This window comes from Mesoplodon densirostris, chromosome X (genome assembly GCF_025265405.1).
Source record: "Mesoplodon densirostris isolate mMesDen1 chromosome X, mMesDen1 primary haplotype, whole genome shotgun sequence".
In the NCBI taxonomy this organism is placed as follows: Eukaryota; Metazoa; Chordata; class Mammalia; order Artiodactyla; family Ziphiidae; genus Mesoplodon; species Mesoplodon densirostris.
The window spans coordinates 67,854,190-67,871,567 of record NC_082681.1 but is presented as its reverse complement, the minus strand read 5'-3'; the positions used below and the strand labels follow the sequence as shown (position 1 = coordinate 67,871,567).

General features: G+C 34.7%; 1 protein-coding gene across 2 annotated transcripts in view; it reads right to left on the bottom strand.

The window, feature by feature from the left end:
* The window catches only part of RPS6KA6 (ribosomal protein S6 kinase A6), a 161,534-nt gene that overhangs the window by 83,289 nt on the left and 60,867 nt on the right, over positions 1–17,378 (bottom strand). For both annotated transcript variants that reach the window (XM_060086685.1, XM_060086684.1), the window contains exons 3-4: positions 7,079–7,195; positions 98–179 (exon numbers count right to left, since the gene is read on the bottom strand). In XM_060086685.1, the coding sequence (XP_059942668.1) occupies positions 98–179; positions 7,079–7,195 (199 nt within the window). The remainder of the gene's footprint in view (positions 1–97; positions 180–7,078; positions 7,196–17,378) is intronic.

Sequence of the window (17,378 nt, the reverse complement as noted above, 5' to 3'; positions counted from 1 at the left end):
GAAACTAAATCTACTCATCTTATATAAGCAGTACACAGCATATTTCTTAAAACAAGATTTACCAAATTCTATTTTAATAAGCTTTCTAATTTTCTACCTTTTAAAGAAGCTTTTTTTAACACCTTCATTGCATAGAGCTGTCCAGCATCAGGACCAGTCTTCTTTCTAACAAGAAAAACCTAATAGGAGAATTAAAATTAAAACAGTGAAATTCACATCCCAAGCCATTCCTGTTAAACATATACATTAGCACATACATACGGACTTGCATTTTCTCTAATTTTATAAATATATACCTTTCCCTATAAATTATACTTGGTTAATATTTTCTCACTTTCAGTCACTTAGTGAATCACACTCCCATACATCCTATTGTGGAAAAGAAAATTTTAAAGAACATTTGAGAAGTTTCTAATGTAAGAGATAAATAATACAACGAAAGACAATTTGAGCTAAGGGAGCTCCTTATAAGACCCAAGCTCCTTTTTGTTACCTTAATAAGGAGCAAACAAATGTGATGACCATTAATTTGATACCTTCATTTCTACTTCCCTATTGGTCGATTTTAGAAGTTACCAGGTATTTTATTTTCTAATAAGAAATCAGAGGCAATTCTTATCTGTCTGCCAAGAAAAATAATCAAGATGGCAAATATTTCAATAAAGAAATGAAAGTTAAATTATTTAAAGTTACCAAGTAAGCTTAAGTAATAATATCTCATATTTTCAAACCAGGATTATGACTCATTAAAAGCTATGTTTTAAAAAGCCTCACTTATGAAGATAAATATGAGTATATTACAGTTTTATTAGTTATTTATTAATAAAGGTTTGTTTCAATTTTTTTAATTATTTAGTAAAACCTGTTCACTGCCTTACCTGCCATCCTCAATTCTAACAAGTTCTATTCAAGTGTTGCTTAACTTTAAAATGTGGTCAAGTAACTAACTTGTTCAAACAAAACTGCAGATGGGAGAGCTTTTAAGTAATTTTTTGTATCGCCTCTTTCCTAAGGTAGAGCTTAAAACCCTTTAATCCAAATATTTTATGTGATAATTATGTATCAGCCAACTGGGCAGGTGAGGGGGTGGAATCTTTACTTCATTTAATCTCTGCTTCTCCTATTCTTTATATCAGACCTAAATTCAAGGACCATTTCATGTTTACTATTTTCATATTCATCTAGTGTAGTGCTCCTCACACTTTCTGTGTAGACCAACCAGTCTTTTTTTCCCCCTTTTCTCCAAGTCCATTGCAGACCATACTTCTATTAAATATAATCAGAATGAATTATTTAGAAAATTGAAATTTAATTGTCATAAAATACAATCCCTTTTTATACTAATTGATTCTACACATAAAATTACTTTGTCAAATTTCTGTAAAAGTTGCTAAATGCTTACTCTCAGTTTTTGAACATGTCTTACAGTAAGCCAGTAACAGTGCATACCACACTTGGAGTAGACTAATCAAGAGAATTCACATATTAACAGATGGCTGGATTTTGCAACATAAAACTATCTTTGGAGAAAAGAAAAGTTCAGGGCTTGAACCAAATCATAAATTTTGCATATCACCATAAACATTTCTGTACTGAAAGAACTAACAAAGCTACTACCCTATGTTACTCTCTTGTCTAATATCTACTCTGAACTCCAACAAGATCTCTCCAAACAATGTAGAACCCCAAGGAAGTGTGCATTGCCACAGAAGATTTCAGTAACTTCATTCCATGGAGTTATTTTAAGTGCATTTAAAATTGGAGAGGATAGTCCTAAAAATCCATGATTTTTCACTGATGAAAATAGTAAGCAATGGAACAGAATGTCAAATTTAACACACATAGAGCCTACCCTCTGTCTTCTTTATAACGAAGATTCATTAGAAAATAAAATTAGTATTTTATAAATGAACCGTGTTAAATCAGGCTTTTTAATCACAGGAGAATATATCCAATCTGGTTTAGAGAGAATACATACACAAACTAGATTACCATGGAGTTCTAAATGTCATATAAAACTTATTGAGTGAGCTAAAGAAGCTATGACACCAGATGCACATTTTCTTATCTGCATTTTTCAAGTTTTCCACTGTTGGCAAACAAGTGGACTTGTACGTATTTGTATAGCTGATTTCAGTCTATATCAGTTTTTTAAATGGCAGGTTAAATTAATTGTCATAACACACACACACACACACACACACACACACGCTTCAAAGCTAAGCAAATGGCATTAACCCTAAGCACCAGACTTAAAGTTTTCATTCAATTTTACTGACATGGGCAAATAAAGGTAGATAAACAGTTTCCTCTTTCCTAATCAATATCATGTATCCAAGATGTTGCCAACAAAGGAGTCAAGTCATTTCGTGAGTGTTGACTACACTGCAAGTAGGAGAACTATCTTTCTCAGTCTCTTCCAAGAAAGCAATTCTCATATTTTTGTTCTCAAGAATTCTTTTACTTTGCTGAACAGTAGAAACTAACATAACATTGTAAAGCAGCTATACTCCAATAAATATTTAAAAAATAAAAATAAAAACCTTAAAGATGATAAACATAATAAAAAAAATTCTTTTACAATCCTAAAAATTACTGATGACTCTAAAGTACTTTTGTTTTTGTGGGTTATATCTATTGATATTTACTATATTAGAAATTAAAACAGAAAAAAATTAACTATGTATTGATTCCTTAAAAATAATAAATACCTGTTATATGTGAATATATTTTATAAAGATAACTATATTTTTTCCGAAACAAAAACAATCAATGATAAGATTGACACTGATCTACATTTTTGCAAGTCTCTAATATCTGGCTGAACAGAAGAGAGTTGGATTCCCAAATCTGCTTCTACGTTCAATCTGTTGCAATTAAGTTGTTTTGCTTAAATTATAAGAAGAAAATCAGGCCTCATGCAGATATATATTTGGAAAAGAGAGTACTATTTTAATAGCCTTTCCATATAATTGTGGTTATTCTTCTTTGATATGACACAAGAATTTGACAAGTGGCAGTTTCTTAAAGATTAGCTGCAATGAAAAATCTGAAACCACATCAATTAACTGTCCATATTCTTTTACATAATTATCCATGGTCTACCTGACACTTTGAATGGATTTTGTACTGATGCCTTATTTGATAACTTCATGTGTTTGGTCAACTCAAAAACACTGGTTCACTGAGTTATGCAGATCTTCCAAATGTTGACAGTAGCAATCTCATCAGGAAAGTATTTTGAGTGTTGAGAAGAGTTAAGCCCACAGTGGCAAATAAAAATTTTCCAAAATTCTAATTTTTTACTTCAAAGCTCAAATTTTATCATTGACAAAATTATTATCAGTTGTTTTCCATGAAATAACAGGTTCGCTCCATTCATTTTTGAGAAAACATCTATCAAATACCCAAGTTTAAGTAACCATAGTTTTTCGATCATTCTTTCAAGTAAAAATGGTTTTCCATGAAAAAAGTGTCTAATTTAGCTCACAACTCAAAAAATTGCAAAAGTGCTCTGTCTTGAGACAATCATACTTTTTTGGTATGCAGTTAAAGTACTTGTTTACTTCTCAATTTCATCACACAATATTAAAAAGATGTGTACTCAAGGGTTGATACTTGATAAACTTAATCACTGTTAAAACCCCATCAAGGACATTCTTAAGTAAAACACATTTTTTTTAACTGTAAGTGGGTGACAGTGAAGAATATGATTACTGATGTAGTTTAAAATCACTTCCTTGACTGTGCCAAAGTGCCAAAAGTTTTACAAATAATATCTTAGTATTATAAAACAGTCTTGACCTTGAGAACCCCCTGAAAGTGTCCTGTGGATATCCAGGGGTAGTAAGACCACACTTTGAGAATCACTGTTCTAGAACACAGCCTTTAGTGGAGTTGAAAAGAATGGAATACAGAGGGTAAAAAGAGGCAATTAAAGAAGAAAGAAAACGTCTAGGCTTTAAAAAAGACACACAAAGAAGCCACTTTTCCCCTATCTCTTAAAATACTCACTAGTATCTCAATATGGCATCTAATAGAAGCCATCATTCACAGTCTAGAGAGGTAACTGTTCATTTGTTCATTACCTGATTTGTTCTTTTCAGGTCTAATGAGTGAACTTTCCTAGCATAAGAAAACATCATCTCACTCTGCTCTCTTCCCATGATCAACTTCAGAAGAAGCTGCATGACTTCAAACTACTGTTTCTAAAAACATCTCTCTCCTGATCAGAGAGGTTTATTTTCAGTCACCCTAATCCAATTCTCAGAAATTGTTCAGAAGAGAAATGAATGAGTGAATTATTCCAATATACTTTTCTCTCTGTCATATGGACTTTTATATTTTCTGTTAAGAAGTGTTTGCTGAAGTGAACTGCAGAACTGCACAGCTTTAACACTGATTGAAGAGAAAGGACCATTTGCAAGAAATTTTAAGTTGTAAACATATATTTTTAAAACTATCTCTTGATAGCTAATCAATTACTAAGGAGGGCAATGGTTTGATATTTTCAAAAATTCATTTTTAAGTCCTATATTTAAAGGCTTTACTATCACAAAAGCAAAAACAATATGAAGCATGAATGTTAAAATGCATGTATGCTTTGTGTAAATATGATTTGACATGTGAAATATATGAAAGGCTAGTCTGACAATGTCAAACAGGTTTTCAAGAGTTTTATTTTATTGTGTTTTAAAGTAAGTAATGTAAGTTGTTTGGTATACTTCATTTCAATTCACACATTACTTGATGTGCTTAGTACAGAATTTTATATGCATCTTCTATGATAATGCATGCTTCTTTAAAGTACAATTTTACAACTGATTTTCGTAGGATTTTTTTCCCGATTAAATAGACTATATAGATGTTCAATGTCACAAAGCATTATATAGGTTAAAATTCCATTTATTGCATTTTAACAATGGGACTTTCACAGAAAAACTTATAAATAAGACTGCAGCCCAAAGTTTCTTGGAATTGCTCCTACACTTATCTGATTCACAGCCTTGGCCAAATTCCTGAATAGGTTCAGCATATAACAAGTCCCACCCACACAATGCCTACGCAAATGACATAATACTGACAAGCAAGTATGTTCACATCCTAGGAAGAAAAAAACAAGCCACCTCCTTAATATTTCTTTGGTTGATGAACTGCACAAGGATCATTATTCTGTATTTTAGTATTAGGAATTTTTAAAAGGCTTCTATGATATCCTTGTTAAACCAAAGTTCCTGTACAAAGCTGAGTGTTCCCTGAATTTTTTAAGGGCTGCATTGACAACTTGTCAGCGTGCTGCTATAATTAATGTGAAGATGTTACTGAAGACATTTTCTTATGTTATACTGTATTTTCTTCATGAAGCCCCATAAGAAAAATTTCTCTGGTCTGCTTGATCTGTTTCTTAAAGATACTGTCAATAATCATACAATTAAATGTTTCAGCCTCTTTATAATGGCAGCCAAAATATTTGTCTTCACTTTTGCTCCATTTCTTGGCCCTTATACCACACATCTGTGAACAACAGAGTTTATTCCTGGCTTCATCTCATCATTCCTGCTCTAATTTTTCTGCTTCTATCATCTTCCCCACTTATTTTATATTTTATTTTATTTAGTATTCATCTATGAAAGCCTTAAATCCTTTCTGGAACAAAGCTGGATATAAATAAATACACATATGAATAAATTTATATATATATATCAAATGACACAACAAATACTTTTAATGGCTTGAAATGATTGCCTGGTGATATTTTATTGAAGTCACTATGTAAGTATTTATATATTGGGGATGTAAAAGAACTTCATCTCTAAAATTAACATCATAAAATATAATGTAAAATATTTTTTAAAATACTGTACTTTTAGTAACTTTAAAAAATAAATGTGTTCAAAATGCACATGCCTACCCTACAGGTCAGTTCTATAAATACACCCCCCAACACATACAATCTATTGAAAGCTCTTTCTAGTTTTACTCTCCCTAGCACAACTATTCAAGTCCTATCTCGTTGTCATCATATACCTCCTGTACCGATTCACTGACAAACCATAATCCACCTTAGTTTGTCCTTTTTGTGTCCCGAAAATGTTTCTCTATATTTTACATGTTGTATTCTATACCACACAGGTATCAGATTACTTTAAGACAATTAGGTCTACTTTATATTAACCAATGCTCTTTTTTAAAAGTGTTATACACAAACCAGGTGTTCAATAAATGTCTTTGTTTTAAAATGTTTCAGAGCATAATAAATAAGCAATGCTCAACTTCCTTACTTTCCCCTTTGAAACTAAATCTCAGCCACCCTGAAATTAGTAGTTTCTCATTAACTTCCTCCCCTTAAATTGTCACTGTTGCTGTTTTCTAAAGGCTGTTTCTTAATATGTGTATGTAATACTCTTCATGTCTTACATGTTTAGGTATACAAAAGTCAGGAACCAAACCTACATACTTCTTTTCCAAGAATCATATACCATTAAGCCCTTAATAACCAATTTTAATAATGAGTGTCAGAGTTTATCTTCCTCAATTTTGCTTTTTCCCTTGAAATTTAAGCCCTTTGAAGGCAGGAGTTTCACATAATCCATATATCACCCAGTACTTACCATAGCTGTACTTTACACACATATTTGCTTTAAAAGATGATAGATTAATTCACGCATTCAGTACATTAATTGATACATACATTCTGACTTCTGTGATAGAGCTAAGGAATACAGATGTAATCACCAAGAAAGAAAGCTAAGGTCATGCCAGCATGTGAACAGAGAAACAAGATCCCTTTTACAAAATTCAAACTTTCTTGATTTAGGCAGCTAATAGATAGCACACTATATTTTGTCCTAGAGATATCAGTGATCCCAGGGGATTAGAAAACCTTTATTATTACAGAGAAGTATAATGAAATTGAACTAAAAATACAACAGAAATAAAAAGGAGTAAAATTAGAGCTGCCTTTGTATGTATCCTTTGACAATTTAGAAACAGCACATTTATCAGATTTCTACCTATGTGTACACTTTTTTGCTAAATATTTAGAAGAAAAACAAATGGGGAAAAAGGCATTCATTACCTTTCCAAAGGATCCCTGACCAAGAACTTTGAGCAACTCAAATTGTGCAGGATCTGCTTTCTCATATCCTTCCTTAACGTGATAAGTAATAGGGATTTCTTTAACAACTCCTTCATCCTGAAAAAAGAAATCCAAGCAATACTCAAATATACTTACAACATCTTATGATTAGCTCCATTTAGAACCAGAAATCACAACAGAAATAATTTAATATGTAACTCCTTCAATCTAGCACAGAGTTTTATGGGCTACTAGCATCCCCATTTCCTGGGTTTTCTAACACATAGAGATAGACCATCATCACCACCACCCTTATTATATAAGTTCATGTAAACAGAAGCATGTAAAATCTATGCTTCAGCTTCTGTTCTAACTAGGTAGAGACAGAAGAAAAACATCAACAACTAAAAGAGTCTTAAGGCCCTCAATGGAGTATGACTTATGAGGTAGATGCAGAGAAAGTCAAGAGATAAATAAAACCTTGTAAATTGTGGGACATGACAAAAAATGTGAACGTCAAGAGTTCTTTTAAATAGTAGTTCATATACCATTTTAAGTAGTCAGTAATATATGAATATTTAAATGTCCAGCTATCCATATCAATGAAAAAGAAACTAGCATAGACAAACAAAATCTACAAAGCCCAAACATATGTTTCCAGGCCATGAGCCTACTTTTATTGAAACTTTATATATAAATTATATGCCAGATTTCCTACCACCTGGGTCAGGCAGAAGGAAGTCACCTTGGAAGTGTTTCTGCTCCTTCATATAGGACTCTATATCAAGACTACACTCAGGTGAACTGCAATTCTAGTCCCTACCACAGTAGCTAGGATGAAAAAAAAAAAAAAAAAAAAAAAAAAACCTCAAATGTATTATATATCACAAAACAACAAAAGCTGAGATATATTATCCAACCTTCTGACTCTATAGGGGGGAAAACTGAGACCCACAGAGATTAAGTTCATGTGACTAGTTAATCATGATGTCTAGAAGCCTTGGTAGTTTTCCATCATATCGTATCAATTCTGGTCTGGATGGCAAGAATGTTCCCAATCCATTCACCCTTTAATTAACTGATTAATCAATGGTGACTGTGGTCAAAATTGGGCAAGCGCATGGTCCCAAGTAAGCTGGCTTCATGGCAGCTAAAATAACTGCCATGTTACAGAAGTAGTCAGACATTTACTCTCAAAGAAGGGTATCCAGCAGAGGAGTTGTAGCTTTAGGTATTAAGAACCACTAATCAGTCAGAAATGAAGTATCTGTTCTGAAAATATGTCCATGGACGTTTCTTATACAACAAAATAGTATTTCACTGGAATCTTTTTTTTAATTTAACATCTTTATTGGAGTATAACTGCCTTACAATGGTGTGTTAGTTTCTGCTTTATAACAAAGTGAATCAGTTATACATATACATATGTTCCCATATCTCTTCCCTCTTGCATCTCCCTCCTTCCCACCCTCCCTATCCCACCCCTCTAGATGGTCACAAAGCACCGAGATGATCTCGCTGTGCTATGTGGCTGTTTCCCACTAGCTATCTATTTTATGTTAGGTACTGAATATATGTCCATGACACCCTCTCACTTTGTCACAGCTTACCCTTCCCCCTCCCCATATCCTCAAGTCCATGCTCTACTAGGTCTGTGTCTTTATTCCCGTCTTACCCCTAGGTTCTTCATGACATTTTTTTTTCTTAGATTCCATATATATGTGTTAGCATACGGTATTTGTTTTTCTCTTTCTGACATACTTCACTCTGTATGACAGACTCTAGGTCCATCCACCTCACTACAAATAACTCAATTTCATTTTTTATGGCTGAGTAATATTCCATTGTATATATGTGCCACATCTTCTTTATCCATTCATCCGATGATGGACACTTAGGTTGTTTCCATCTCCTGGCTATTGTAAATAGAGCTGCAATGAACATTTTGGTACATAACTCTTTCCGAATTATGGTTTTCTCAGGGTTTATGCCCAGTAGTGGGATTGCTGGGTCGTATGGTAGTTCTATTTGTAGATTTTAAGGAACCTCCATACTGTTCTCCATAGTGGCTGTATCAATTTACATTCCCACCAGCAGTGCAAGAGTGTTCCCTTTTCTCCACACCCTCTCCAGCATTTATTGTTTCTAACTTTTTTGATGGTGGCCATTCTGACCGCTGTGAAATGATATCTCATTTTAGTTTTGATTTGCATTTCTCTAATGATGTTGAGCATTCTTTCATGTGTTTGTTGGCAATCTGTATATCTTGTTTGGAGAAATGTCTATTTAGGTCTTCTGCCCATTTTTGGATTGGGTTGCTTGTTTCTATGTTATTGAGCTGCATGAGATGCTTGTAAATTTTGGAGATTAATCATTTGTTATTTGCTTCATTTGCAAATATCTTCTCCCATTCTGAGGGTTTCACTGGACTCTTTTAAGTAGCAATGAGAGTGAGTTTCCCATTTTCAAGGGGTCTTTTTTGTAAAAAGTCGAGGACTTTTTTTTTTTTTTGGCAGTATGCGGGCCCCTCACTATTGTGGGCTCTCGCGTTGTGGAGCACAGGCTCCAGACATGCAGGCTCAGCAGCCATGGCTCACAGACCCAGCGGCTCCACGGCATGTGGGATCTTCCCGGACTGGGGCATGAACCCATGTCCCCTGCATTGTCATGCGGACTCTCAACCACTGTGCCACCAGGGAAGACCCTCAAGGACCTTTTTTTTATGCAAGTACATATGTTCTGTATCTGACAATTTGGAATTATATTAAAGTATGGCATATCTTTGTGCACTTTTGCAATACATGTACACCAAAAGCAACATCAAATTGTATAGTCTTATTATTTTTTAACTGATTTTATACCACATATTATGAATGTAGTAATAAACTTCAAAGAATGGTATATAACAAAAACATACTGGAAGTTTTCTCCAGTGTAAAGAACACTGATGGAAGAGTCACAGCCTAAGTTTTCCTCCTAGTTCTCCTATGCATAAGCTAAGCAGCCTTGGCCAAATCACAAACCAGTCTACTTCAGTGTTCTCACATAACAAACAGATTATGTTAGACTGTTCTTTAAAGTCCCCTTCAAGTCTGTGATATTATATTGAACACAACATAATACTTTTTATGTTTAAGAAGGCACTTCAGTTTCTGCCACATTTAATATGATCATTATAAATATGGGTCATGACATCGGTTTTTTTAAAACGTTCAGAGCTAGGAAACAACTGTACTCTATCCTACTTAGTTTCCCCAAACCTAAGCAAGTTTTTAAATTGAAATGTTGCTCAATGCCTCTTCTAATTAAAATCCACATATGCCCATCCTTTAAAAATGCAATATCTCTTTTGATTTTCAGCAGCATTACATTATAAAATTTCAAACATGAAAATGCTATTAGATAAGAAAAGACAACTTTTCCCAGTAGACAGCCAGCAAAGAATATTGTTACACTGCGTCTTAACAACTTATTACCTTGTCTTTCTTTCCCACTAGACAGATAAGCAACCTGTATCCAGGTAATATCACATTCATGTCTGCATTCATAATGCTTAGCGCAACGTTTATTTGACCTTATGGGAGGAGACAGCCCAAAAAATCCAACCAATTTCATAAAAAGGGAATGAAGATAAACTTATTTTCTTAAAGAAAGATTTGTAAAAGTAAAATTAATCAATAAGAAACTTCAAAATTAGTTTTAATAGCTTTCTAAAAAACAGACAAATATGTATGAATAATTTATTTTTTAAACATATAAAGGTAATAGGGAAACAGGAGATTCATTCTGAATAATGGAATTATGTCAATTTTGAATATAACTGATTTTGTGATGACAATATCTAAATTTAATAATATAAGCATTTTTCCTTAGATATGAGGAATATAAATAAATATTTTTCCAGATAATTCATGATTTGGCCACGCCACATGACATGCGGGATCTTAGTTACACAACCAGGGATCGAACCCATACTCCCTGCAGTGGAAGCACAGACTCCTAATGATTGGACCACCAGGGAATTCCTCATGATCAGTATTTTGATTACACTGTGTTGTACTCAACACAAATGAAGGGTATAATGACCCCAGAATCTGCACTTTTAAAAAAATGCTGATATTAGCTTACTGATTGGTCATCTGCCTGCTATAGATATATGTTCCTAGACAAACAACTGTATGTATATTACTAAATTATAGATAGTTTGCCTTTAAGTACAGTTGTTTACAATGCTCTAGTTTCAAAAAATCACTTATAAAATATTTATTCAATATGCATGTTTGGCTCCCACCCTCAGAGATTATGGGTCATTAGAATTAGGATGGGGTTGGGGGAAGGAGTCAAGATGGCAGAATAGGAGGAGACAGAATTCATCTCTCCTGACAAGTGAATAAAGAATACATCCACAAATGGAACAATTCTCATAAAGCACCGGATTAGTATTAGTGCAAGACTTCAGACACCTAAATGGACAAGAAAAATCCACTTGCAATGGGGTAGGATGAAAGAAAGAAAAAAAGAAAAGAGGACTCATAAAAAGGACCAGTGACCCTGGCAGGAAGGTGAAGTTCTTGTTGTTGTTTTTATTATTTTTTTAATTATTCTTTTTAATTTTTAAAATATATATATTTTTTAATTTTTACTTTGATTTTTTGTTGTCTTGTGTTTTTTTCTTGTATTTGGTCCTTTTTCTCCTTTTTTTATCATTTTTATGTGTTTGTTTTATGTTTCTTTGCTTTTTTTGTTGTTTGCTTTCTGTTCTTGTTCTGCTTTACAATTTTTGTTTTTCTTAGTTTAGCCTTTATTGACTGCTTTCATTATGAGTTCTTTTGTTTGTTCTCTTGTTTTCTGTTTTTGTGGATGTTTTGTGTGTTTCTTTGTTTCTGTTTGTTTGGTTTTGTTTTAATCATTTGTCTTGGGTTTGGTTTATATTTTTGTTTTCTTTCTTTTCCTGTGTTGTTGTTGCTGCAGTTTGTTGTGTTTTGTTTCTGCTATTTGCATTGGGTTTTGTCTGTCTGTTCATTTTTTTCCCTTTTTTTTCCTCTGGCCACACTGCGCTGCTTGGGGGCTCTTCATTCCCTGGCCAAGGGTCAGAACTGGCCCTCCTGGGTGGGAGTACTGAGACCAGGATGCTAGATCACTACAGGATTCCCAGGCCCAGGGAATATTAATTGGTGTGTGCTCTCCTGGAGGTATCCATCTTGACACCAAGTCCTGGTTCCGCCCAACTGCCTGCAGGCTTCACTGCTTAACACCTCACGCCAAACAACCAGCAACAGAGGAACACAGCCAAACCCATCAGCAGACAGGATCCTAAAGTCGTACTAAGCTCACAGACACCGCAAAACACACTAACTGATGGGTCCCAGCCTATCAGAGAGAAAAGACTCAGCTACACCCACCAAAGTGCAGGCACCAGTCCCTCCCACAAGGAAGCCTACACAAGCCCCTGCACAACCTCACCCATCAGGGGCCAGATAACAGAAGCAAAAGGAACTATGACCCTGGAGCCTGAGGAAAGCAGACCATGAACACAGTAAGTTAGACAAAATGACAGAGAAATATGTTGCAGAGAAAGAAGCAAGGTAAAATCCCAAAAGGCCAAATAATGAAGAGGAAAGAGGTAATCAACTTGACAAAGAATTCAGAGTAATGATAGTAAAGATGATCCAAGATCATGAAAATAAAATGGAGGTATGGATCGAGGAAATACAAGAAATGTTTAACAAGGAACTAGAGAAGTAAGAACAAACAGTCAGTGATCAGCAACACAATAAAAGAAATGAAAAATACACTAGAAGGAATAAACAGCAGAATAACTAATGCAGAAGAACGGATAAGTGAACTGGAAGACAGAATGGTGGAAATAACTGCCATGGAGCAGAATAAAGAAAAAAGAAAGAAAAGAAATGAGGAACGTCTCAGAGACAACACTGAATGCACAAACATCTGAATTATAGGGGTCTCAGAAGAAGAAGAGAAAGAGAAAGGGTCTGAGAAAATATTTGAAGAGATTATAGTCAAAAACTTCCCTGAAATGGGAAAGGAAATAGTCACCCAAGTCCAGGAAACACAGAGATTCCCATACAGGATAAAACCAAGGAGAAACACACCAACACATATGAATTAAACTAACAAAATTAAATACACAGAAAAAATATTAAAAGCAGCAAGGGAGGGCTTCCCTGGTGGTACAGTGGTTGAGAGTCTGCCTGCCGGTGCAGGGGACATGGGTTTGTGCCCCAGTCCAGGAGGATCCCACATGCCATGGTGCAGCTAGGCCCATGAGCCATGGCCGCTGAGCCTGCATGTCCAGAGCCTGTGCTCCACAATGGGAGAGGCCACATCAGTGAGAGGCCCACAAACCGAAAAAAAAAAAAAAAAAGCAGCAAGGGAAAAGCAACAAATAACACACATAGGAATCCCCATAAGGATATCAGCTGATGTTTCAGCAAGAACTATGCAGCCAGAAGTGAGTGGAAGGATATATTTAACGTGATAAAAGGGGAAAAAACTATAACCAAGATTACTCTACCCAGGAAGGATCTCATTCACATTCAATGGAGAAATCAAAAGCTTTACAGACAAGCACAAGCTAAGAAAATTCAACACAACGAATCCAGCTTTACAACAAATGCTAAAGGAACTTCTCTAGGTGGGAAATACAAGAGAAGAAAATGACCTATCAAAACAAACCTAAAGTAATTGAGAAAATGATAATAGGAACATACATATCGATAATTACCTTAAATGTAAATGGATTAAATGCCAACCAAAGATACAGACTGGCCGAATGGATAGAAAAACAAGACATGTATATATGCTGTCTACAAGAGACCCAACTCAGACCTAGGGACACATAAAGACTGAAAGTGATGGTATGCAAAAAGATATGCCATGCAAATGGAAATCAAAAGAAAGCTGGAGTAGCAATTCTCATATCAGAAAAAAATAGACTTTAAAATAAATACTATTACAAGAGACAAGGAAGAACACTACATAATGACCAAGGGATCCATCCAAGAAGAAGATATAACAATTGTAAATATTTATGCACCCAACATAGGAGCACCTCAATATATAAGGCAAATGCTAACAGCCATAAAAGGGGAAACTGACAATAACACAAGAATAGTGGGGAACTTTTAACACTTCCCTTACACCAATGGCTATATCATCCAGACAGAAATTTAATAAGGAAACACAAGCCTTATATGACACATTAGACCAGATAGACTTAAGTGATATTTATGGGACATTACATCTGAAAACAGCAGAATACACTTCCTTCTCAAGTGATCATGGAACATTCTGCAGGACAGATCATATCTTGGGTCACAAACCAAGCCTCAGTAAATTTCAGAAAACTGATATCATATCAAGCGTCTTTTTCAACCATAGCACTATGAGATTAGAATTCAATTACAAGAATAAAACTGTAAAATACAAAAGCACATGGAGGTTAAATACGTTACTAAAAAACCAAGAGATCACTGAAGAAATCAAAGAGGACATCACAAAATACCTAGAGGGCATCCCTGGCAGCGCAGTGGTTGAGAGTCCACCTGCCGATGCAGGGGACGCAGGTTCGTTCCCTGGTCCAGGAGGATCCCACATGCCACGGAGCAGCTAGGCCTGTGGGCCATGGCCACTGAGCCTGCACATCCGGAGCCTGTGCTCCACAATGGGAGAGGCTACAACAAGAGGCCCACGTAACACACACACACAAAAAAAAACCTAGAAACAAATGATAAGGAAAACACAACAACCAAAACCCTATGGGATGCAGCAAAACAGTTCTAACAGGAAAGTTTATAGCATGCAATCCTACCTCAAAAAACAAGCAAAAATAAATGAAATATAAATGAAGAAAACAATAGCAAAGATCAATAAAACCAAAAGCTGGTTCTTTGAGAACGTAGACAAAATTAATAAACCTTTAGCTAACTCATCAAGAAAAAAAGGGAGAGGACTCAAATCAATAAAATTATAAATGAAAAAGGAGCAGTTATAATTGACACTGGAGAAATACAAAGGATCATAAGAGACCAGTACAAGTGAGTGTATGCCAATAAAATGGACAACCTGGAAGAAATGGACAAATTTTTAGAAAAGCACAACCTTCCAAGACTGAACCAGGAAGAAATAGAAAAAAAAAAAAACAGACCAATCACAAGTAATGAAACTGAAACTGTGATTAAAAATCTTCCAACATAAGAAAGTCCAGGACCAGATGGCTTCACAGGTGAATTATGTCAAACACTGAGAAAAGAGCTAACACCTATCTTTCTCAAACTCTTCCAAAAAATTGCAGAGGGAGGAACACTCCCAAGCTCATTCTACAAGGCCGCTATCACCCTGATAACAAAACCAGAAAAAGATATCACAAAAAAGAAAATTACAGGCCAATATCACTGATGAATATATATGAAAAAATCCTCAATAAAATACTAGCAAACCAAATCCAACAACACATTAAAAGGATTATACACCATGATCAAGTGGGATTTGTCCTCAGGATGCAAGGATTCTTCAACATATGCAAAGTAATCAATGTGATACACCATATTAACAAATTGAAGAATAAAAACTATATGACCATTTCAATAGATGCAGAAAAAGTTTTGACAAAATTCAATACCAATTTATGATAAAAACTCTAAAGAAAGTGAGCATAGAGGGAACCTACTTCAACATAATAAACGCCATATATGACAAACCCACAGCAAAAATCATTCTCAATGGTGAAAATCGCAAATCATTTCCTCTAATATCAGGAACAAGACGAGGATACCCAATGTCACCACTATTACTCAACATAGTTTTGCAAGTCCCAGCCACGGCTATCAGAGAAGAAAAAGAAATAAAAGTAATCCAAATTGGAAAAGAAGAAGTAAAAGTGACACTGTTTACAGAAGACATGATACTATACACAGAAAATCCTAAAGATGCCACCAGAAATCTACTAGAGCTAATCAATGAATTTAGTAAAGTCACAGGATACAAAATTAATACACACATATCTCCTGCATTCCTATACACTAAGAACAAAAGATCAGAAAGAGAAATTAAGGAAACAATCCCATTTACCACTGCAATGAAAATAATAAAATACCTAGGATTAAACCTATGTAAGGAAGCAAAAGACCTGTAAGCACAAAAGTGTAATATACTGATAAAAGAAATAAAGATGACACAAACAGATGGAGAGATATACCATGTTTTTGGTTGGAAGAGTCAATATTGTGAAAATGAATACATTACCCAAAGCAGTCTACAGATTCAGTGCAATCCCTATCAAATTACCAACGGCATTTTTCACAGAATTAAAACAAAAAAATTTACAATTTGTATGGAATCACAAAAGACTCTGAATAGCCAAAGCAATCTTGAGAAAGGAAACCTGAGCTGGAGGCATCAGGCTTCCTGACTTCAGACTACACTATAAAGCTACAGTAATCAAGACACTATGGTATTGACACAAAAAGAGAAATATAGATCAATGGAAAAGACAGAAAGTGCAGAGATAAACTCACACACCTACAGTAACCTAATTTATGACAAAGGGTGCAAGAATATACAGTGAAGAAAAGACAGCCTCTTTAATAAGTGGTGCTGGAAAAACTGGACAGCTACATGTAAAAGAATGAAATTAGTATACCCCCAACAACATATACAAAAATAAACTCAAAATGGATTAAAGAGCTAAATGTAAGGCAGATACTATCAAACTCTTAGAGGAAACATAGCACAACACTCTTTGACATAAATCGCAGGAAGATCTTTTTTTAAGCCACCTTCTAGAGTAATGAGAATGAAAACAAAAATAAACAAAAGGGACCTAAATAAACTTAAAAGCTTTTGTGCAGTAAAGGAAACCATAAACAAGATGAAAAGATAACCCTCCGAATGGGGGAAAATATTTACCAATGAAACAACTGACAAGGATTAATCTCCAAAATATACAAACAGCTCATGCAACTCAATATCAAAAAAAAAAATCCAATCAAAAACTGGGCAGAAGACCTAAATAGACATTTCTCCCAAGAAGACATACAGATGGCCAACAAACACATGAAAAGACACTCAACATCACTATTAGTAGAGAAATGCATATCAAATCTACAATGAGGTATCACCTCACACTGGTCAGAATGGCCATCATCAAAAATCTACAAAAAATAAATACTGGAGAGCGTATGGAGAAAAGGGAAGCCTCTTGCACTGCTGGTGGGAATGTAAATTGATACAGCCACCAAGGGGAACAGTATGGAGGTTCCTTAAAAAACTAAAAATAGAA